At 44.5% G+C, this 24,275-nt stretch overlaps 1 protein-coding gene across 5 annotated transcripts; it reads left to right on the top strand.

Moving 5' to 3' along the window:
* The first annotated feature begins 1,860 nt into the window (after positions 1–1,860).
* IFT27 (intraflagellar transport 27) lies at positions 1,861–23,663 on the top strand. 5 transcript variants are annotated; one of them, XR_008235679.1, is made up of 8 exons: positions 1,861–1,985; positions 5,393–5,472; positions 6,539–6,598; positions 7,268–7,327; positions 8,229–8,346; positions 8,658–8,767; positions 8,979–10,252; positions 21,387–23,663. XR_008235679.1 is itself a non-coding variant. In XM_052790185.1 (7 exons), the coding sequence occupies exons 1-7, from the start codon at positions 1,952–1,954 to the stop codon at positions 9,075–9,077; spliced, it is 561 nt and encodes a 186-aa protein (XP_052646145.1). In that variant the 5' UTR covers positions 1,861–1,951; the 3' UTR covers positions 9,078–15,621. The 5 variants fall into 5 exon arrangements, 1 of the variants encoding a protein (XP_052646145.1); XR_008235678.1 differs by lacking the exon at positions 21,387–23,663 and having other exon boundaries at positions 8,979–9,497; positions 9,723–15,621; XR_008235676.1 differs by lacking the exon at positions 21,387–23,663 and having other exon boundaries at positions 8,979–9,909; positions 10,085–15,621.
* Positions 23,664–24,275: the final 612 nt, after the last annotated feature.

The following is a 24,275-nucleotide window of genomic DNA, read 5'->3' as shown; positions in this document are numbered from 1 at the left end:
CTCCCTTGATTTTGCTATAGGTACTTATTATTTTTATATTATTTGCTTGCCTGGCTACATATCTGGCAGATACGTCACATAATCTCAAACATGTAAAATGGGTAATTCATACTAGAAAAGACCAAAAAAGCTGCCTTCTAAGCAGGCACTACCTTGTGGTTAAAATAAAACTTGGAAAAATTTATTTTCAACCAACTCTACTCTTGGAATGTCCAATCTTATAACCCAAATACAGATGCATTATTCTCTTCTTCCCAAGCTTACATACTGCTTTTCATAGCAAGCAGATTCTGTGCTCCACAGTAAACAACCTAAAGTGTAGCCAGGCAAAGTTTATACCCTGAGAAAGTATTGTTTTTTATTAATGACATGCTTTCTAACAGCATAAGATCTTTCAAAGAGATTGGAAGGAGGGGAAAAAACAGGAAGATTCACAGTCTGCTTTTTCAGCTCTAACCCAAACCCATTAAGTTTGACTTGGGCTGCTTAAGGAAGACAGAAGATCAGTTTAAAGATTAAGAATAGGGCACAGAAATAGTTTAAGAGTAGTCAAGGGAAATCTTAGTAAAAATATTTGAAAAAGAAGAAAAACAAATAATTAAAGGAACCAACCTACTGCAGTGTGAAAGACTACAAAAATAACAAAGAGAAAAAAAAAGAACAAAATTCTGAGATACTAAGAAGAAAGCAACTAAGAAGTTGGTGAACAAGAAGAGAGGTCTCCCTGGGAGAACAGTAACATAGTCAAAAGCAAGAAGCATGAACTGGAGGAAAGGATAACCAATCAAATGTTGGCCCAGGTTGAGGAGAAACGTTGCTCAATTTCCACACTGGACACACAGGCCTCATAAATAGGCTATTTTAGACATGCTGACCCAACCGACACTGTGGAATTCAGATTTTTGGCCGATTTACAAACAGCAAAGAACAAAGAGGGGGTGCAGCTCCGACTCCCGCTCCGATTTGACTCCAGCTCTAAGCCCTGAGGTAAAAGTGACCCAAATCACGGTACTCCCACAGCCGCTGACAGGACACAAACCCCCGACCTCTCCTTGTGTGAGCCCCACAGCCAGCCCGCTCCTCACACCTGCATAAAGGACGAACGGACGGACGGACGGAGGGAGGGAGGGAGGGAGGGACGCCCGCCTGCCGTTAACGACCGACAGCGCGCGCAAAGCCCGCGCCCCTCATCCCCCCACCCCTCCCCGCCGTCAAGCCGTCTGCGCAGGCGCAGAGCAGCCCGCGCGGAGCGGGTGAGAGGAATAGCGCGTGCCCGCTCCGCCGGACAGAAGGACCGCGGACGGGGTGGGGCGGGGCAAATAGGAGCGTGTGCTCGCGCGCATGCGCAAGGAGACACTCAGCCAGGCGTGCGGGAGAGGCCGCCTGTGCACGGACGATCGCATTCCGTGGGATCATAGGCAGGAAATGGCGGCTTCTCTCCCTCGCTCTCACTTGTGTTTTCCCTTCTGGGTGCTGCCGCGTCCCTATTACACAGCTCTTTGCCCGTAACTTTATTATTTTCTGCCCTGTCCGCAGTGGGTCAATTGCGGCTCCGTGGTACGGTCCCCTGTGTTCTACCCAATAACAAGCCGCCTCCTGAAAACGTACTTAGTTGCTGGGCAGAAACTACTCCTTTGTCCCCCTAACACCACGGTGCCATCCGCTGAGCGCGGGGCCCCGCCTTAGCTACCAGAAGGGGCGGGGGGGTCGGGTTTGAATGACAGGACGCTTGGTGGGCGGGAAAAGACAACAGAACCAATAACAACCCCGGGTAGCATTGATGAGCAGAGCTCACAGCCAACCGAGCTGGGCGGGCGGTGGCCTCCTAAAGGAGGCGAGGCGCTCGGTTGCTAGGGCCGCGCCGTTGCTAAGGCCGCGGCAGAGCGCGGTGGCGGCAGCCGCTGCCGCCATCCCGGCCCGCCGCCACCGCCGCCTTCCCCGGGCCGGGGCGATGGTGAAGCTCGCTGCCAAGTGCCTCCTGGCAGGTGAGTCCGGCCCGTCCGGTCCCATCCGCCTCGCTGGCTTTAGGGGCCTACAGCGGGCTCCGTGGGGTGGGGCGAGGCCAGCAGCGGGGGCGGTGCTGGGACGCCCGGCTCCCCTCAGAGAGGAGGGAGCCCCGGAGCGGGGCCGCGCCGGGAGGCGGCCTGGTTTGTCTCAGCCCCTCGTCGAGGGATCGCCCCAACGGAGAAGAGATGGGGAAAGAGGCGACAGGAGAGAGGTGGGGACCTCAGCTCCCTCGGGACGGGAACGGTGGAAATGGTGTTTGTCGTTACCCAGCCCGTACCCTCTCCCTCCTACGACATGTGGAGAATCAAGAGCTGTGTTCAGGGAGGGTGTGAAGCGTAGTCGGACCAGCTGAAATGCAAGGACAGGATCTGAAAGAAAGAAAGGAGGGGAAAAAAAAAAGAGTATTTCTGCAGCGTGGAAAGGTGGGCTGAGGATGGGGAAAGTGTGAAGGGAGCAGGGTAGGCAGACCAGTCCTGTCTCATACGGGAGGCTCCCTTTGTGCTGGAGGAAAAATTCATGTCAGAAATGGGGATGATTCTGAGAGCGTGATGGGAGGGTAGAGTCTTAGCAAAGAGTAGAAGGATGAAGCATGTGCAGTTCACAGAGGCGTCTTTTTCCCCAAGCAAACCAGAGGTTAACCTGAAAAAAAGTGAGGTGAAGACACCAGTCTATTTAGTCAGGATGGATTATGGAGGTGCTAAAAGTAAGTACAGCTGACTGTTAACACTGCGGGAAGAAAATGTTTTCTTTTTTTTTTCCCTCCCTCTACATTGAAGCTCTATGCGGCCTCAGCCAGAAGCACAAATCCATAAAACCTTTGTGTGCAGACAACTCCCAGGTTTAACTCTTTGCTCCAAACCTGTTTTCTTTCATCCAGAATAAGATGTTTGCCTTTTTTTGTTAACCTCAGAAGTAGCTAACCATCAACTCACACAAAGCCAGGTGTGATCTTTGGCAAGTGCAAAAGAATTAATCTCCCTTGTGCCTCTGTTGACAGTTACTGTGGACAGCAGGAGCATCTTGCCTGTCTTCTAGATTTGAAACTTACACATTGTTTCCAATTTGGAAGTTTCCAGGTCCCAATACATAGGCTTTGCTTAAGTCTTTCAAGTTTTGTCGTTTAGTGTTACCAAAGGCCAATTCGATGACCCTTTTAAATTCATATAGGTTTTCTTTGGATGACCTAGCTATGTGCTTAATCCTAATGGGGTCCGGAGCTGCCTTTTCAATTCTGTTCACAATGCAACAGGAAGGTCCTGTCCCATAGGTAGTTCTCCTAAGTGCTACAATAATATCCATGTATTATTAAAAATAATAAATTAATGAAGCAGACCAGGCAAAATAACTTCCCTCTTGCAGAATAGACCAATATAGTGAAAGAGACGTAAGAGATGAGTAACCACAACAACCTAAAGGGAACAAGAAAATGCAATTACATAGGTAGGAGCAAAAACATCAGAGATGGAACAGGGAACTCTTGCCTACCTAAGGAAATGGTTAGGAAGAATAGAGTAGCTCACAGTATTGGGAGCTGCACCAAGGTCAAAGAGAACAACAGGGGAAAAGTGCTTTTATTAGCAAAAGAAAGTCTATTAACCTGACAATAGAAAACAATTCCTGTGTTCTCTCAAGGATAATTTACAGACACACAGTAGAAGATATTATTGTTTAAGCTTACTATGGAGACACTCCGAAAAGGTTTTCATTGTAGAAAGACAGTTGGCAGTAGCAGGCATTTTAGAGACACACTACGGATTCTGGCAGAGTAACAGAAATATGGATGGAATAAATACTGTGGGATGCAGTACTGGCAGATGAGACCAAACTAAATGAAAAGGGCAAGGAAACTTACTTTGAGAATGTGTAGTGATGTAATGGGCTAAGAGGATGACAAAGAGTAAGAAGAGGGAAAGAACAACTGTGGCTGGCAAATTGAAGAAAGGCAACACATTAGTTAAAAATTTGCACTGGATGATGCCTGTGCAGTTTGGAGCAATGTATGCTTCTCTATCTCATTTTACAAAGACAGATCTAATTGTCTATTGAAACACAGAATAGCTTCCACTCAGAACAGAGTGTTGTCTTCAGCACAAGCTTGAACTGATCAGGGAACAAACAAGCTGACTTACCAGATTTTTCTGTCTAAATATTATGAGCCCAACTCAGCTCAAAGTAAGCAAGCATGCTAAAAATGTTTAAACAAGAACTACATTTGGTTAATGCATCTAGGAGCAATTGTCACTATCCAAAACACCCTTCCTCCTCTATAATATTACGTGAGCAGATAGCTTTACCAAATTCCTTCAAAACACCATCTAGGAAGCTGTAATAGGGTCAAAATATACCCCTTTCTGGGTTTATGTATTAACAACATAAGGTAAAAGACTTGTATTCCAGGCTTGGCTGCCATGAGTGTTCCTTTAAGGGTAAAGCTAGAACCACTGAGGTATTTAATTCCTGGTTCCTGTCCTTTGAACTATCCAGGCTACTGAGACAGTATGTGAAGAGTGTATTACCCCTTTGGGAACATTAAGTTAAGTCTTTGTTTTGCAAGGATTATGATATTTTTCATGGAGTGATATGGGCATATGTGAATTCTGCAGACCTCTGCCATTGCTTTGGATCTTACAGAGTTTTGTAATGGCAGGCCAAAGCAGGCAGCTGCCAGGTTTGCCCGAAGTGTTGTGCAAGCCGTACCAGAAAGCCTTGGCTCTAGAAGAGCAAAAACTAAAGTCCTTTGGTTTTCCTTCCATATAGGGATGAATCAGCAGGCTCTTTCTCTCCAGCCAAGTGACGTTTGCTTCTGTTATGCCCAGGATGCAACTAATGAGCCACCAGCAGCATTGAGTCAGCAAGAGTTGCTCTCTTAGCAGGGTCAGCAGGAAGAGTTCATCGAGGAATGTTACCAGCTTAAGCAGCTTTGTAGTATATAAATGACCTGTCTCTTCCCTAAATTCAGTATATAACAAGGATTTGAATCTGGGGAAATGGATAATCTAAGGAGAGGAAGTAGCTTCCTCTGCAGCCCAGTCTCCCTTATCACACCGTGTTTTTCTCTATATGACGACATACCTGGGAAATTTTAATTCTTAGGTAAAGGCTATAGGGTAGGCATGAATTTTAGAACAAACAGCAGTTCCACCCTGATCTGGGGGCCCTTTACTGTCGTTCATAGAGCAGAAATCTGATGTCAACACCATTATGCATAATGGCAATATTAATTTCCTCACGTGGGTATTACCTTTTAGATTGTTTTGTGCTTCTTGTGACAGTTATTTTGCCTGTATTCAGAGTTACAGCATTGAAACTCTTATGGCAACAGAACTGAGAGAAAATAAGATTCTGTAAGATGAAACAAAAATCTTTTATGTTTTTGGTTTTGCAGGAGATCCAGCTGTGGGGAAGAGTGCTTTAGCCCAGATGTTCCGCAATGATGGGGCTCATTTTCAGAAGAACTACACACTGGTAAGCATACAATGGGCTCAAACTGCTATCCAACACTTTTCTAAGTTGCATGAGAAAACTAAGAAGGTCTAGAACAAAATAAATAATATGATTTTAAGTTGAGGCATTCAAGATACAGTCTTACAGTGTTTTCTTTCTCTTACACCCTAGATTCTGAAGAGAAACCATTTACTGTTCTGTAAGTCTTTACATTACGTGGGTGCTGGTTTTGAAACTTAATGCAGAGTAATTTACTTAATTTTATAATTTTCCTGCTGAACCAATGTTTTCACAAGCTTTTGTGGTGTTAGAGAGCTTCCCTCTTTAGGGAGTGCTCTATGAAAAAGCATTGCTGAAGGAGAAAGCTTTTAATTCCAACTATTAAGTGTGCGTGTGGACAGTGCGCTTATCACTATGCAAACATGAAGATGTGCTGCATAGCCCCAAGATAATTATAATCTACAGAAACTGTTCCCAGATGAAGAGGATACAGTTTGCAGTCTTTCAGTGTGAGAATCAATGGTGATGACTAATCAGAAGCAGGATAAAAATAAAAGTAAATATAAGCAAAGTAAAAAAAGGAAAATATGAGTGTGGAGAAAAAATCCCCTAAAATATGTTTATTCATTGAAATAAAGATGGAAACCAGAAGTTAAGGATAGAAATAGAACAAACAAACAAGCTACAAAGCAGAATAAGATAAAAGGTGGAAGAGGCACAAATAACCTCAGTACCATATGTTAGTTGATCACATGTTTGGTGCAAAACATTCTAAGGCATGCTTTAGAGCAGCAATGTGATAGTGAATGTAGCCCTGCAGATTTCAGCTAGTACCCTTAGTTATGTATAAGCAAATCTCTGGATGTTGGTTCTTCTCTGTCTTTTTCCTCCATCAGAGCAGATCTACGTGGCTTTGACATGTAGGTGGGAGTATGTTACCAGAGTTATGAGGAGTTCCCAGCAGTCTATGTTTGATGGGATTGTAATGATTCACAAGAATTGCCTTAGTCCAATGCATAGTTGGTATACAGTCGGACAGGCTCTTAAAAACTCCTCTGATCCTTGTTTTCCTGATTTTTCTTGACAGACAACGGGCATAGAACTGTTGGTGAAGGCTGTATCAGTTCCGGAGACAAGTGATAGTGTGGTGAGTTTTTCTGTGACATAAATTGGGTCAGAAAGACATCCAGAGCTCAAACCTCACTTCAGTCTCATTCTGGTGGAAGATCGCTCTGCATGTTCATAAAGCCATTAAGTTGCATTAAGGAAATGAGGCTGATCATGTACAATTGCTGATACTCCAGGGTTAGTTTAATCTTAAAAATAGAAGTTTTACATACTTTTATCCAACATGACATCTTAAACCAAAGCTGTTGCCAGCTTTGTTAAGAATCTGTTCTGTCCTTTAGGACACTCAGGTTTAGTTCATGTTTCTTAGAACTACAGAAGCTGGAACTTACCTGTTAGGGTCTCCCTTAATGCCCTATACTCCCACTAGTGGAATGTGGACCACGTGTATAATTTTGTATAAATAGCACAGGTTACTTTCCTGCTCCACATATTCTGTCTCCAGTAGGGATGGAAACCAGACTTGGGGCCTTGGAGGTAACCCTTTTATTGGTTATACATGAAAAATAGCTATTTCTTTTCTCATCCTATCTGAACTGGAGTATTGTCAGTGTGGGGAAGTTGTCCCTTAGGGACACAACGCTGCTGTACTGAATGCGGGAGTTACAAGTTCTGGTATTTACTTTCAAAACCTTTCCCTACACTGCATTTTTCCTGGCAAGAACCTTCTTTCTGCTTCTGCTTTCAGGAATTCTTCATTTTTGACTCTGCAGGAAAAGATCTATTTTCTGAAATGCTGGAGAAACTGGTAAGTCTTATGTAACTGTCCTCTTCTTCCAAAGAAGTGCTTTTGCTTTGAAGATCTGAACTCCCCAGTCTGGCAGATGTAGCAAACTTTGTCTTCAGTGTAAATGGGAGCAATTACCTCAGTTGCCAATGCATCCTGTTCTACCTCTCTAAAACTTGTAAAAGTACTAGAATAAATACTTTCCAGAGGAAGGAAAGCAGATAGTCATTCAGTTTTCTTACAAAAGAAATAGGGATGTTTAATGGAGAATCGCTGTGTACGGTTGGTTAAAGTTATTTTTATTTCTTAGAAAAACATCTATTTTGATGCTACGCCTACAGTGGGGTTTTTTTGTGTTATAGTGATGTGTTTGATCCAACAGGGCTCATTTTTGTCCTTGAGTATAACACTGCCCTTGGTTGTTTGCAAGGGCACACACAAACGTGTATGTGTCCTTACCTGTACAGCTCTCTATTGTTTTATCTCATTTTGAGAGGTAGAATCAATTAATTGATGTGAGGTTTCATAGGATGGCTAAGGCAACCTAATGGTTCATTGCTCTACAAGAGGTAATTCCACTTTTGCCCTTGCACTATGTCTGGTTTGCAAGGGACCCCTGTAGAAGCCGATTCAGCATGAAGAATCAGCTTCCCCAGGGATCAGATGAGTGCCAGAGCCGATACAAATAAAGGAACAGGACTGTGCAGACAGGAATGGGGAAAGAGAGCAAGACTACCTCTCCCAGTGCCAGCTATCCATTTAGTCAGCTCAACCAAAATGTGAAACCTCAGCCAGGGCATAGGATTCCTGTATGTTAGGCTTTTTATTTTTGTCTTAGCATCTGTGTTTGCCGTGTTCACGGACTGGCTGTTGACCACATCAGTTTCATTAGAGCTGACAATGTTCCTTTCTTGCTGTGCAGTGGGAGCAACCCAACGTCCTGTGCCTTGTGTATGATGTCACTAATGAGCAGTCTTTCAACAACTGTGCCAAGTGGTTGGAGAAGCTGAGGGCTCAAGCAGTTGGAGTGCACATCCCAGGTAAGAAATGAGTGAGATTCTTGTTATCTGCTCCCCTCTTGTACGACAGCAGTTGTTCCTGTTGAGATGTGGCCTAGAGCATTTATTTTAAGCCAAGGGCAGGCATGGCTTCTTCCAACCCATTTGCTTTTATCACAAAACAGATAAGGCATGAGTGTGTTTCCTTAGTGGAACCTTTTCTAGGTGGTTGTAGACTGTTCTCCACACCTCCAACTTTTTCAGCTACTTCTACAAATGTTCCAGCCTTTATTGCTAACAAGTCAGCATTTCTGGGTTGTTGTTTTTCCTGTTTCATGGTTTTTTTTCTGTAGGTGTCTTAGTGGGGAATAAAACAGACCTGGTTGGTCGTCGAGCTGTGGAGCAGAAACAAGCACAGGAGTGGGCTGAGAAACATGGCCTGGAATACTGTGAGATGTCAGTGGTGAGTATCTGCTCCTTCCACCATCTGTGGAAGTGGGTGTTTGTAAAGTTATCTTCTCTTTCAGGTAAAGAAAGATAATTGGGGGCTCTCTTCCACTTGTTTGTTGTCTAACTCACCCTCAGTTTTAATCTCTCTTTTGTGAAGCAGTTAGAGCAGAAATAGTCAAATGCTTATTCCATCTGTCATTCACAACTTTCTTATTTCTTTACAGAAGGAGATGAAAAATTTTGAGGCCCCTTTCCACATCCTGGCAAAGTCATTCCACCAACTGTACAAAGAGAAAGTGGAAACTTTTCACTCACTAGCTTGAGGGCCATGACTGGTATGACTGACTTACCCTCTAAGCTTCTTCTAGAGCCCAGAATCCTGCAGGATGGAATACAGAGAGAAGAAAAAAAGATGAACTATTTGCTTCTTCATGGTCATCTTCTGGTAATTCAAAATAAACTAGAAATAAGCAAGTGGAAAGACACTCTTCTGAAGCTGCTACCTCAGCATTCCTTTCATGTCCTCTAACTTGGTTCTCTGCTCACTGAAAGTCTGCTAGGTTGGAGGAGGCGGGGAGTAAAAGGGGAGGGCAGAATGGAAATTGCCAGCTCTTTCCTTTGATACTGTCATGTCTCTTGTCTGAACAGACTTCCTGCTGCTACAGGCAAGGATTTAGAGGTTTGGAGAAGAAGAGAGGGAGCTGACAGGATGTTTTTCAACTTAAGCAGCCCAACCTTGATATGTATGTTGCAGGGCAGGACTGATTTGGCCCTGCTGCTTGAAAAGCATTTTTGGTAGGAGGCCTGTACCCTAAAATTAACACGTGGAGACTGGGATGTGTGGGGACCAAGCTGGATTTAGGTGTGTTTCTAGGAGTGCCCAGAGTTTGAGGCCTGTTTTAACAGTGTTACTCTTATCAGTTGCAGGACTGATAAGCTGATGACTAATATGTATTTCTGACTTCTAGAATCTGGTTCCTTTTCTTCAACGTGGCTCACTTTCACTGCCTGGTAGGAGCCGTCTTGCATCTGTACCGCTGTCACTTGGTGACGCAGTGCCCTCTGCTGGTCCCAGCGTTTCTCAAGAAGCTACCTCTCCTGAAGCGAGCAGGACTTCATACAGTCACATCCAGATTGGCTTATCTGCAAAATGGGGTCAGATAGCAAGAATACCTCTTTTATTCTAAAGACGAGTCCAAAATTTAAAACAAATTATCTTTTCTTCTTCATGTCTTTGTCATCTTATGTGGTTCTGTGTCATTTTTCTTTTCGTCAGCTGGACTTGGCAATACTGTGTTCTCATTAAGTTCACTTCTCAATCCCTTTCTAGAATCAGAGTCCTCTTTGTTGTTGAATTTTCCCTGCTTGTCCTTGAATTTTGGATTAAAGACCACCACTCTGATGTTGCTAGTGGAAACAGGACTAATGAGATGAAAGACAGCCTGGCTAAGTTACTCTGACTCAGCTGTGTCTGGCTACAAGTTTCGTATCAGAAAAGGTAAAAGCCTAGAGAGAACTGCTCTTTCGTGTGGAGTACTGATGTTGCATGTGTAAGAGTCTATTTGCTAATGCAGTATGTGAAAGCATCCATGGTGAGGTACTGCCTTGTAACTGAGCCTAACACTGAGAAGTTCAACACTGTAACCTTTCTCTTCTCCCAGATTATGTTAGCCTCCCTTGGGCAAGGGAAGCTGAATTCTGTAGAGAGCAAGCACTGAGTGATTTTTCAGGCAGGCTTTTCAGGAATCTGTGTTTCAAGACTTTTATATGTGCGTTTTGAAACCATTTTTATGCCCAGTGCTAGGAAAAGTACATTGGATTGAACATAAGAAATATGGCTGCAGATGTTGTAGCAGAGTTTATGAAGCACTTCAAGAATCTGGAGAAGCACCTGGGCTCATTGCACTGGCAACAGTGTGTTGATGCTGGGAATTAGCTAGGGAGCATGAATACCAGCTAAAGAGGTTAAGTAGGAGCTCAGCCCACAAGAAAAGAAAACGAATAGGTTCTTTTGTTAGAAGCCACCTCAAAAAATGACAGAACCAGCTGGGAAAGCCCCTGCTTCCTCCAAAGAAGGAAGGACTGCTCCATGGGCTTAGGGTGACTAGGAGACTCCCTCTTTTTTGAATTGGATTAGCATTACCGGCATTTGTATCTTACATGAGTTGTCTTGTTAATCCTGGGGGGTGTCTGTTGATTTACATGGGCTGAGTGGAGTCTTGCCTGCAGGTGCTAGTACCTCTATTAAGAATAAAAGTTATTTTGGATGCTGTGCTGATCTAGTTAAAGGACTAAAGAAGGTTTGTTTTGATTTGCTAGCTCATTTCCCCCTGGTTCTATTGATGATGTGATTACAACACAAGACAGATATTTTTCCAAATTGAAAATAGCATGCCAGGTGTGTATGCCGCCTGTGACGTGGTATGTGGGGGGGTATGAACGCCTTGGGAATGGGAGATAAAATGGATCCTATGCAATCTTTAACCAGGGAGTTCAATCTCTCTGCACCAGAAGAACCTCCCATAACTTCAAATAAACAGTCTAAATGCACCAGTAAGATGAAGATTGGTGAACACTGTTTTATGAAATGAATGCAAAAGCTGGAGGATCTCATTAAGGGAATGCTTGCAATGGTGATTTGTGATTTATAGGGAAGCTGCTTTTGAGAGGTTAGTGAAGAAAAATGCATCCCATGCAGGGAAAGATGTATTGCCTGAGAGGAAATGTATGATCTAATTAGCTAGCAGTAGGGATTCACCCACTGCCCCTTTCCCTGTTTCCACAGGCCATGACTAGAATTAGAAAAGAGGTTGTGTCTAAAGCATGTTGCCCAACTTGCTTTTTACAGGACTATTTCAAGCACTAATGTAGACACAATTTAATGCCCTTCAAAATGGTATGTTTGACAACAACCATCTCAGTGCTTCCGAATGCATTTTAAAAGCATAATATATTGTCCTTCCTGGCTAATGTCCTATATAATACCAGCATGATGCAGGTGATGCTTGTTGCTATTTTCCTAGCTTATTTGTGACCTTGATTGTGGAGTCTAGTAGTGAAGAGTGGGTAGAGAACATGGGAGCCAGATATGGGAAGGCTGTGGAAAATAGTTTTGTGTCTATGTGAAGGAGTTTAGGGTAGTGAGTAGGTGAGCTGGACAAGCAGGGTGAGTAAGAGTCTGAAGCCGTTATTAAGTTTGTCTTACTGTGTTCAGTAACTGTTGCGGTCACATCTGTAGGGTGAGGATGCTGGTTTGCTGCTTATAGCCTTAGCATCACTCTGAATTACAGACACCATGGAGAACAGTGGGAGGAAGGCAGAAAGCCTGTCTGCTGACCAGGAAGCTTGTTGTCTTCTTACAGCTCCCCTACTTTGTCCAGCTGTGCAGTGCTGCAGGTGCTCAGCATGGGTGTTTACAACCCAGAAGAGATCCAGCTCAACCAGAACTGAAATTTCAAAAGAAGGGGGAGGGAGCAAACAGGCCTTTAACCATTTTTAAGAGATACATAGTCCTTTTTCCTCCCTGCTTTTTTGATTAGACAAAAACATTCTTTCCTCCTTGGAGTCCCTCCTTCTTACCTTTCCTTTGGTCCTCCTGGTTCTGCTGCACAGAATCCCTGTTACACTTGTGCCCTGCTTTACTTAGCTTGATACATCACCAGCTGATTTTTTTATCCTTCTAATTTCTGCATTACCTATTCCCAAGGCTGCAAGACATTTCTTCTTGGAGAGATTAATAGACGAAAGAAAACAAAAGTGGAATTTTTAGCTAAATTGTCTTGGAAGAAAAAACCTTAAGCAGCTGACTGACACTCTGAAATTTTACTGGAAATTCGTTTGTGTAAAGTTGTCATATTAAAGATGCTTTAATGGTTTTGTTTTGTCTTGCCAGACATATTCTACTGTGGAGTGAAATGCAGAAAGACCAGGTTTTATTGTGGGAGTTAATAGGAGTTTCAAAGCTGATCATACTGTGATAAGATCTGTTCAGTCTTAACAATGGAGTGGTCACTGCTGTTCATAATAAAGCATTAAATATACTGAAATGGGGCTGTCAGAACAGTTTCTTCTAGAGATTTGTTCATTTTAGAGACTTAAAACTTAAGAAAGGACATCTTTCAGAAAACTAATCTGATAAATGACACCATTTGGACCAGGGTTATTTCTGATACAACTTCAGTGACTTAAAGGGCTAGATTTAGTCTTTTATGCCAATTGACTCCCTTGGGTAAGCTTCATTTCTTTACCCGCTATACATCTTGGACCGATCTGACCTGATAGCAAAAGACACATGATGTTGTTGAAAATGAAATACTGCCTTGGGGCAGAAGGATAAACTGTGTGGCCTCCTGAGGTCCTCCCAGCAATACTTTCTATAATTCTATTAGATTAAGTGGGGAAAGAAGTAGCGTGGAAAATGCGAAACAGGCTAAGTCATAAACTAGCAATTAAACTGGGAGCTGGGCTGGGCTACAGCAGAAAACGTACAATCTATCCCAATTAAGAGCTGTATCTCAAGAGAAACCAGGAGCCTGACACAGGTGCTGACAGCAGGGAAAACACTGCATTTCTGTTCTGTAGGCAGCAACTGCTTTCTACTGGTGCTTACACAGATCCATGGGGGTCCATACCCCGCTCAAGACTCGGCTCTGCTTTTAATAATTACCGTATCTATGATATTCAGGTGGCAACTGCTTGCAGTTGTTGTCTCATCTGCCTGTATAAAGCCAGCAGTGTGATGGCAGATTATCTGCTGCTAGCAGGAAGACATTCCTATTCCTGACACCTGCATGATGGAACCCCTCTCTCCCCATGCATTCTCAGTCCTTTTCCTATCTCATATCCACTTCTTGATGGAGAATAGCCACCTCTGCTTGTTCTTAGCAAGTAATTTTTCCATCTTGCAGATGGTACTCCATGGAAGCTAGAGCTAAGGGACTTCTAGGACCTTCTGCAGCAGAGGTGGAGTCTGAGCAGGAGCTCTTCAAGGGCCATGTTGGCCCCTGCAACGTCTCTCTTAGCCTAAGGGCACATCATCTCTCTGCTTCTCACATCCTATTTCCTCCTCCTGCTGTCATCTTGCCTTGAGAACAATGTCTTCTGTGCCAGTTGCCCTTGGCTCTGTTGACCCGGAACAACAATGCTTGGGGGAGGGAGAAAGAAGAGAGCTACTCGGTCTCGAGTCTTTTCAGGGCTCTTTAGCTGCTGTGACTCCCTGTCGAAGCCACCTGAGAGATGGGGATGTTGCTCAGTCTAGAGTGTAATTTCCTGGCAGGAGACCCCCAGCTGAGTCCTGGCAGCCTCAGCTTGGCTCTTCAGAGCTTGCCGCAGTGTAACTTTCACAGACACTGGCTGTTCTCGTTCTGATTTGGAGTTTTGGTGTTTTTTTTTCACTCCTTGGGGGTCTTTCTCTCATTCTTCTGTCACAGCTTCACATATTTCCTCCCCTAGAGCTGTTTGTCAAGAGAAGCCTGGAATTGCTCTCTTTCCTAGTCTCTGAGATCAAATCCAAATCTGGCGATGTTTAAAAGGGAAATGTGACAGACCCTACATGTCAAGCTGGGGTCAGGGATGGGGTCAGTTTGATGAGTTTCCCTCCAGCCAGATATGCATCAATTGGAGAAATGTGGAGCCTGTAATCTTGCACAAATACTGGAAAAATACACAATATGAGGACTTTGAGTTAGGGACTGTGAGCAGAGTAGGTATATTGGCAGAACTGGTCAGCTGCTGTGTCCCCAACAGGACAAATGCAGGAGCAGGAGGGGAATAGGAATATGTAGGAAAGAGCGGGGTTTACATCCCTTCTTGAAGAGCCCAAAGGATTTGCTGGGGTGGAGTGGGAGGGTGGGAATTAGCAGTGGGGAGACGTAAGGCTTTTCCTGGCTTGTAGAATAATGTATGGAAATAAAGTGGGAGGAAAAGTAATTTTTGCATGAGCCATTGAGGGAAAATGAGGATACAGGGTAGAGCTGGATGACACTGCAGATGGGAGGGCAGGTAGTAAGAATAAATAACTGAACAGAGATTTTTCAGGGCCAAGATCTTGGGGCCAAGGTTAGTTTGGGGAATTCAGAGCCGTGATGAGTAAGGTCAATGGTGGCCATCAGTTTCAGTTCAAGATGTAGGGCCTGCATTGGAACAAGGGTGGGTTAAAGTTTGCATGACAGGGTTGACGTTGGGATTTGATAGGGCAATAGCGAGAATCCAGAATGATAAGCCTAGGAGTAGTGTGGGGAGATAAGAACAGCAAGCTGTGATGCTGTGAGGAGCAGTGGCTGGAGTCAGCATATCCAGGTGAGACCAGAAAAAATAGAGTAGGTAAGCTAAGGACACTATCAAACTATCAGGGTTGAAGAGTGTAAAGAGATGTTGGAAATTCAGATTGAGTACAGTTCTTCCAAGGGGATTTCTGAGTGGAGGGAAATAGACGCCTACAATTGTTACCCACACATCTTTGTATCATTTAAAACACAAATTAGTTCCAGCGCTGCCTCTATTTTCTTTTGCCAGAAAGTGGGGTGACGTATTTGCTTAAACCTTTTTTCTTTTTTTTTTTTTCCTGGGGGGAGAACAACAACACATAAACTTATGCCTAATTGTGCTGCAGCATCCTGAATACATTATATTCATCTGCTCACTTGACCAAGCAGAATTGTCCACTGCAACTGGAGCATTGACATCTCACAACAAAAACTTCATGATCAGTTCATACTGTGGAAGACATCCCCAGAATATCAATATTTAACCTCAAAAAAATAGAAAAATGCAATGTGTGTGAGGTCAATGTAAAGCAGATAAAAATCACTCTGTTCATGAATAAAATTACCTACAATAAAAAATGCCTTCAGCTCTGCATGGGAGGAATCTCTTTTCTGTGTTGGTTTCCTTTCTCTGCTCTTGCTAATTTATTTTGATTCCTGTGAAGCATCACTTTCTCTTAGTCTAACAGCTGTGCATGGCCACTGTGTGCTGTTTCTAGGACTTTGTTTTTGTGATGTTGGGTGGCTTCAGTTTGGGGACTGTGAAACTCAAGTTTTGGAATTCAGGTTGCAGTTGAAGCATCAGGCATAAAATCAGCTTGTAAGGACAGCAGAACAGAGTGTCTAGGAAAGACGTCTTACAGGGTTAAGAGGATGCTTCTCAGTGCTGTTGTCAGCAGAGAGAGATCAGGCTGCAATGAATGTGAAAACATTAGATGGGCAGGGAACGCTGGTGGGTAACAAGTATGGGTTTCTTGTAACTGAGGTAAATGCAGAGGAAAGGATGCTGCAAGTCTCTGGTTGCAGATGTCTAGGAAGGTAGCAGAGGAGGTAAAGGAGCATTCTTGGACAGTGTCATGAAACTGGGTAAGGGCAGGAGGACAGTTCTGGTATGAGCAAAAGCAGAGTAATGCAGACTGTCCTCTAGTTTCTGCACCTACTGAGACCTGGGGATATTTCCCTTAGGTGGACTAAGTCATTGCTCTGGATGGCCCTCCCAGCTAAGGATGCCAGTCGGGTGGCTTTCCCTCTTCACCAAGACAGAAGTGATCACTGGATGCCATCTTGGTCCACAACCATTTTGATATCTGATTCTTCTACTGTCTGTAGAGAGGCTGTCCATGCCTCTTGCCTTTTTCCTCCTAACTGCCTCTGTGCATGGGGGGCTTGTAACCATATGTCTCCACAATTCTGCTATGCCTCCCATGCTAACAGCCCTCCCCATTACCTTAAGGCTGCTTTGATCCCCCCATGTACTTTTTTTTCTGGGGTTATAAGCTGCTGTCAGAAAAAAACCCACTGGTCTTTCTATCCACTACCACCCTCTCCTACCCCTCTCCTCTCCATCTGGTACTGCGGTAGAGCTTGTGCCTTGTTCAGCGGGCTAGTTCTGGCACGAAACTGGACTGGTATAGGAGCAAGAGAGCGGTGCCCATGTTGGATGTGTGTCTCTGCACGGGCGAGGGGCATCCGAGGCAGGCAGCCTTTCCTCCTTTTATCAGACTGCGCTCATTTATTATACCATCTGTTTTCCCAGTGCCGGAGATGATGCTGGGGATATGTGACTTGGGGCACTCAGGCAGAAACTGGCCTGCACAAGGCCGGCCATGTGTTTGCCTCCTAGCAATGCAGCGGTCAGCAGCAAATTCTTTGCCGCTGCCTCCTCTCAGTATGGGAGAGAGCAAGCGTGGGTCTGGGTGTGTAGGAGACACAAAGAGATGAAGTGTGTGAAGGGGGGGGAAGAAGGGGAGAGAGGTGGACTGGGGTACATGTGCATCAGCTGGAGAGAACTGTGGGAAGCGGGGATGGACAGACAGATGGGCAGAGTGGGGGAGAAGGAAAGAGGAATGGATTGTAGAGAGGGAAGGACAGAAGAGCTGGGCGGGGGGAGACAAAGAAATGGACTGGCTGGGGGACAGCAAGAGAAAGGCCATGAAGGAAGGAAAGACAGGCAGATTTGGCAGGTGTGTAGCATGGAGGTAGGTAGATAGGTGGGAGAGAGGTGTGTGGCAGGTAGTACAGTAATTATAAGTGGATAACTACAGAGATGGAGATAAAGAGGGGGGGTTGTTTATATAGGCCTGTGTAAGGGGGAGCTGAATGAATGACGGTGAGGAGGAAGAGCCATAAGGAAATAGAGAGAGAAAGCAGAGGAACAAAAGAGCAAGGCTAGAGGTGAACCATGGGAAAAAGAGGGGCACGGGAAGGCAAGGCAGCCCTCGGAGGGCAAACGAGAACTGGGATCAGGCAGAGGGGAGGAAGGGGATTCATACGAGAAGAAGGGAGACCAACAGCATTCGTGTTTGGGGGTGAGGTTTTTTTACTGGGACCTGAGAGAAGATGCAGGGCAGAGATCAGAGCGCAATTCCCCTGTACTAAACAGAAGCATTTTTATGTGTGCAGGGCTCACTGCCAGTGCACAGACAGACCCAGTGGACCGGGGAGTGTAAGTGCCACTGTGCTAGTGCAGACTGCTTCCTGCCTGCTGAACTGCAATGTGTACCTGAGCATTTGCAACCTGTGGACTGCCTATTTCCAGTGTACCTGCTTTCCTCCTCCTGTACTAGGAGCTGTTTAAGATGGCAGCTCAGGCATTTATTTATCCTTTTCTTCCCCCTCCTCTTGCCCTTTTCCTCACAATGTAGTCTCAGTGGAAAAGGAGATGTGAAAAAGCAGCTCCCAAATTCACAGGCACCTTAATTCTTCCACCTCATGTCTTAGACACCACCTTGCTTTGCTGCCTGACTGGACGTCCCCCTCTTCCCTTTGACCATTTCTTTTCTCTTCTGTTCTTTCCTCTGCCTTTTTTCATTTCCTTCTTTCTCTCTTCCTTCAACTTTCTATCATTTTAAATTTTTAGTCTTCCCTGTAACTCCATCCCCCTTTCTCAGTTGTGTTCTAGGCTCCTAGTTTACATGCTTTCCCTTGTTGTTGCAATGTATTCTTTCTGGTTGCCCTGTTTCTTTTCTTCTGCTCCTTTTTATCTCTCCCCGATTCCTCCATCTCCTTCTGTCTGTGCCTGTCTGCCTGCTTTCTCTCACTCACTGTCTGTCTCTCTTGAACTGGGTTGTGAATTCTGTTGGCATCAGAGCGGGACAAACTGTAAAACCGAGGTTCCCGGAGGGCCAGGTTGTGATCATTTTATTTTTACAATGTCCTTGGATGTGTAAAGGTGTTTGTTTGAGGGGGAGGAGCAGTGCATGTGCTCCATGTGGGAGAAGAGAGCGGAGTGCAGGCCAGAACGAATGAAGCTTATAACTAATATAGGTCAGTTGCAGAGAAGAGTCCCAGTGGTCTGTGAAATAGAGAAGTGCTTTGTAGCTTCAGACTGGCTACTGGAAAGATGGCAACCGAATAGTTTTATCTAACACAAGCAGCCTGGAAAAGTGTCCTGTCAAGGAATGCAGTAGTGGCCATCATGGGAGGAGGACCAGCTCTGCACTGGGGACTGCTCATCTCCCAGCCACCCCCTTAACCCAGGGAACAACCAGCCTGAGATTCCATTTTCCTGCTCTGAGCTGTCTTCTCCCGTGCATGTTCCTGTGTCCCTGACAGGGAGGGGGGAGCATGGCTGAGATACGCTTCCCCGTGCCTCCTGCCAGACTTACTGTGTCAAAGCAGACAGCAACAGAGCTAACAAATTAGAGAAGCACAAAGGAGACCCATAACCCCACACCCTTGGAGGACGGGCTGGAGTGTTTGGCCGGTCGGTGACCCACATAGCCAGCAGAAAGACATCATCAAGGTCCTGAGCTTGGGCTGGTGGAGCTGCACGAGCCAAGTGCGCTGCTGGGAATTGCTTTGCTCTGCAGTCGATTCCTCACTTCCCATGATTTGCCATCATAGGAGTAAACTCTGCTTTCAGACCGTTCCCAGAAATTTTCACAAGTGGTCAGTAGCTGCAGCGAATGACTGAAAGTGGGCAATCCTGATGAGCCCAGCATTTGGCCTTGGGACTTCTGATTTCATTTCTATTAAGAATTTTGTTGTTATATGAGGTCAAAGTCAATCTGCTCAGATGACATTAAGACATCAAAACAGAAATCCAGATTTTCAGAGGTATTTGGAGCCTTTACATCCCCGCAAAACCAATGTGAGATGCTGACTGCTCAGCACAACTGAAAATCAGGACAGTTCTTCGATGTCTAAACGAGGAGTTAGAAGCCTAAATAGACGTATGTGTGTTGCTTTCTTTTTAAAATAGGCCTCTATTCCCAAGGCAGAGAATATCACCTCTCTACAATTTCTATCCATGGTATACTCTTCCGTGCACCACCATAATGCTCCAGTCTAGCATCTGACCGGCTTAATCTCGTGTGTTTAACCTACTTCCTCTATAGGAATTCACATTGGGGATCCTAAACCGTTACAATGGTAATGTAAAACCAAATCCTAGGAATTCATACAATAGCTCTGTGGACACAACACACCAGCTGGCTTTCTCTGAAATAGTGTCTAAAGTACAAGTACAGCTCATGAGATGCCTCCCTGACTATGTGGGACTACAGAAAGAAAACCTTCTCACATTAAAATTGGTAGCCTGTCACTGACATCAGTGGGACCTGGTGATTTTGAATTTTCTAAGATTTCCCACTCACTGAACTCCTGAATAGGTGTTGGGATACATGCTTCTCTTGATGTGTCCCACTGAAAAGTCAGAGGGACTAAATAACCTATGCCAGAGACTAAACATTTATCTTGTTTTTCTTAGGGTGTTCCTTCAAGAGTCTCTTTTAACCCTGATTTATTACTGAGCATCAGAGAAATTAGAAGTTCAATATTCCTCTCCTGATACCCTAAAGTATCTGACAGAAGAAGAGCTAGGGATGTCCTAAAGAAGACAAAAGTGTGTATCACTGGCTTGCAGAAGGGTTACCTGTGTCAGTACCAGCAGACCTGGGAGAGCAAGTCTGCCCTTACAGGGAGCCCCAGGGATGCCTCTGTGGCTGCTGAAGACCAGATGGCAAAAGCTCATGTTTGGGCTGGATTGTGGCTTTAAATGGTGATACTGAATAGATGAGGCTGCACAGGATCCTCTTCTCTGTCCCCATCTGTGCCCTTTACACTGGAAGAAAGCCTGATATCACGGAATATCGATCAGTGTCAACACAAACCATCCCCACTGTAGGCTTCACCTCTCCCTCAGCATTTATGATTGTGCTGATGCTACCAGGAAGATTCCGAAAACCTTCAGTTCAGAAAAAAACAAGGCCTTTCTCTTTATTGCCTTATTGTTTCCTCACAGGAGTTTCATAAACTGGTTTGTCAAGAAATGATGACTTTTTTAACTCTTGGATTCTGAAGTTGACCAGGAGGGACCATCCCTTCCACGCGAGGCAGATCAGGAGTGAGAGTCTATTCTAGTTACAGTCAGTGGATGGATGGACAAAGGCTTTATTGGGAGCAAGGCAGTTATTTATGCCCGTATTTCATGCACAATGGGCAGTGAGACCCATTGCTTCTCTGATCCATTCCGGAGACCCCTTCCCTGTGCCCTGACCTTAGAACAGATTCTGATTACAAAACCTGTGCCATAACCTTTTCACCAACTTTTTGTTTCCTGGAATATGCTTCCAGGGTTGGATATATGTGGATGTCAGTGGGAACTATCTATGCCTGGTTTTGGATATGAATGGGAACAAAAAAAGAGGATTTCCATGAAGGATCTGGGGATACAGCAAAGGAGAAGGAATGGCTGTATGCTTGTGAATAAGTGAGTCTCAAACTGGATTTCTATGGTGTATGGTTTATGCAGGGGTAAGGGTGTGTAGAGGCATGTATTTATTTATATACAAGAATGTCTAGCACGAAGGTAGCCTGGGATTGTAGATCAAGTGTAGAAAAATGTGTGCTCTGGAGTGGAAAAGTATGAGGGATAGGATCTGAGGGGGGGGATAGTATCTTTAGTTTAACGTAGTTACGCAAATACATGGGGATAGACGTGCTGGTGGGAGGGGGAATGTTCTCACAACTTATTTTCTCTACTAGTCTTATTCAGTAAGTTTGTAGGTATATGTATCCATATATCCTCACTGAGGATGCTTTCCCAAATACTGGAATTCCAGCTAGAGTGACTTGTTATCAGCCTGCTCTCTGTTAGAGGGTTGCAGGCATTGATTTTTTTTTTTTTTTTCTATTCCTATTGATTAGGAGGCTGCTGTACATACAAACTTCAGCACAGCATGGAAAGAGAAAGGGAGGCAAAACAGTTCACATCCCAGCAATTCATCATGGCGGAAAATTCATCCTGGGAATCCCAGCCTTCTCCCACTATCTCTTTCAAGTAAAGAAGGAAGCCTTTCCCTTTCTGAAGAAATAAACCCACAGGGCTCATGAGATGACACTTTTTTTCCCCAACCATCTTCAAATAGCAAACATTTCAAAGGTTACCATTCAATGGAAGAAAAGGTTGCGTGAGAAAAAGGAGTCTTGCATGGAAAGGAAGGGAGTTCTGGCTTCAAGACTCAGTCTGGAACAGATTTCTTGGGTATCCGTGGGTACCCAACTCATTTCTAGCAGCCCCCAGATCCCACTAATATCAGTGCAAATACTTTTGCTTTGGTGGGCTTTGCAATTTTGTTCTGAATTTTTCAGTGCCTCAGTGCCTTCGCAAACTAATGAACATGTTACTTTGTAAGAGTGTTATGAGGCTAAATGAATTGTTTGCACAACAGTTAGCTTGGAAGAGGATATAGGTCAGAAACTGAGGGAGTTATGTATTGCAGCCTTATAACCTCATACTTGGTCCCTGCCAGCGTTCCACTCCTGTCTAACACAGGAGATTTTTATGCACTCCCAGGGCAGCATGAGCACCACTTTTGCATGGAAACCTACTCATATTAATTGTTAGACCTCTGTGCCTGTATCTCCCTTCTTCTTTCTTCCTTTCTAGTCACAGCGTTACACTAGAGATGGCTCTCCTGTAGTATTTGAATATTTGATGTTTAAACTGTCTTTTATGTTGATCCTCAAGTTATATGAACCTGAATATAAGAAGAGAGGACCACTGAGGCTTTTTCCGTCTGTATTTATCTCCCTATCTCTATCTCATCTCCATCTCCATCTCTGTCTCTATCTCTGTCATCCCCACCTGCGATTTTCTGCCAAAACCACAAATCTTCTTTCCTTAGTTTGCTAGTTTGTTGTATTGGTCTAGGAAAACCACCAGCATGCAGATATGATGTGAATAATGTTTCTTAAGTGCTTTGGGACCCTCAGCTTTGGATACCGGTGATGACTGCTCTGATCACCCCCTTTGCTTGTCTATCTGTACAGATATGCAACTTTTTTCAACTTTCTCCAGTGAAATCTCTTAAATTTTAATTCTTTTTCTTCACCATATCTCACTTCTATCTTCTCTGCCCCATTGGCTTCCAGTTCTATAATCATCACCCTAACCCAAATTTATTTTTCCTAACGTCTCCTCTGCTGGTGCATCTGTCTATTAACACCTCTGCTCTGCCTGCGAATACAGCTGCATCAACTCTATCTCTTTTACATCTCATTACAGCAGCATCTTCTGAGCTGGCCTCCACAGGATGAAGATTCCTAGATACCGGTTTTCATATATTATCGCTGTCTGATTTTCTCCTATGTGCCGAAAAACTCCACTGCAGCACTCAATCCACAAACACTCTATTTAGTTCCGTTACCATCCCATGGAGTTGCTTCCGACTTCGTGCCCTTCATCTCCCTTCCTGCATCTTTCTTGTGCCCCTTTTTTTCCTACAGCACTGCCCCTTCTCTCCACAAATAGCAGCACTCTTGGTTTGCCATTGGAAGCAGACTTCCTGCGGCTCCCTGTCTCATCAGCTTCTCATTTCAAGTAATTTAAAATGTAATTTAAAATCTCTCTATTTCCTCCAGACTATTAATTTCTCTCTCCTTACTCTTCTATAGATGTCATTCTGTGTTGCACTATTCAGTAAGATGCGACTGTTGTAAAAATCTGCCACAGTGTTTTTATTCTGTATTCTTGTTTTGTATTATCATTTTTAATGATTCTTTGTAGGAAAGATGAAATCTCAGCGCAGCATCTAGCCACAGCATAAGCAGTCACACAGGACATTCTGGCATTTGCATTGCCTTTGTTCCATTCTTCTCCTGTGGCATTTAGAACTGTAGAGGGATTATTGTGAATGGCCTAAGAGTATATAAGTAGGGTAGCAGGAAGAGAATTATTTCTGGAAATTGGGAAGCATGAGGCAGGAAGCCATGTTTAGTCCTGATCTGAGATGTGCTGAGCCCTCATAGGTCTCACTCCTCTTAGCCAGAGATGAAAGAACTCACTGCCCTGCAAACCTGGCCTTCTTACACTGGCAATTTCTTTGGGGAGAACGTGCCCCTCTCCTGTTGCTGTCATCGCTTGAAACCAAACTTGTCAAAGCTGTAAAAATATGTAATAAAGGCAACAGTTCTGGACTGGTTTGATGGTCTCTGTTTTGGCCCAGCTGCTGCGTCATCCTATGCATCTGACTGGATCCTTTAAATGTAAAGATAGGTAATCCTGATATTTCAGCAAGATTTTTCTTGTTATAGATGAAATCTGTAATTTCTCACAGTGTCGGGGCTCCTGGCAAGCCCAAATCCACAACCTCTGCAGTGACTGCTTGCTCACCCGACTAGTCTCACAAGACTCAGACACCAGCAGAAGCAAGCTCCTCAACCCAGAGACAACCCCGGTCTGCGCAGCCCAGTGTACCCTGACCCAAAGCAATTTGTAATAGTAAAATAAACACTTAACCGCATGGGCTAGACAGGTGAGCCCTAAGTGAAAACACATGGCATCACCCCTTCTCTCCCTCTCCTCTTTGAACGACCCTGGTGTGTAGGGATGGGTGAGTTTTCAGAGGGCCTAAGCCCTTTTCACTTCCACTCACTCCAGTCAGGTTGCTTGTGTGGCATCACTGGAAGAGCTGTGCTACACTTTTTTGAGAGGACAGAGTAACTGAGGAGCCCACCTTCCTTGGAGTCATGAGCTCCACAGATTTCCAGAGTGCCTTTCCCATCCACACATGTAATGTTGGTGCCTGATGGGTT

The sequence above is a fragment of the Harpia harpyja genome, chromosome 6, assembly GCF_026419915.1.
Source record: "Harpia harpyja isolate bHarHar1 chromosome 6, bHarHar1 primary haplotype, whole genome shotgun sequence".
Taxonomy (NCBI): Eukaryota; Metazoa; Chordata; class Aves; order Accipitriformes; family Accipitridae; genus Harpia; species Harpia harpyja.
The sequence above is the reverse complement of the archived record's forward strand: the minus strand, read 5'-3'. Positions and strand labels throughout refer to the sequence as shown.

What these genes read in the sequence shown, in the direction of transcription:
- IFT27 (XM_052790185.1), top strand. Translation starts at nt 1,952, where the DNA reads ATGGTGAAGCTCGCTGCCAAGTGCCTCCTGGCAG. An exon ending in TTCAGAAGAACTACACACTG is followed by an intron (nt 5,473 to 6,538) that starts GTAAGCATACAA and finishes TTTTCTTGACAG; the next exon opens with ACAACGGGCATAGAACTGTT. An exon ending in AGTTGGAGTGCACATCCCAG is followed by an intron (nt 8,347 to 8,657) that starts GTAAGAAATGAG and finishes TTTTTTCTGTAG; the next exon opens with GTGTCTTAGTGGGGAATAAA.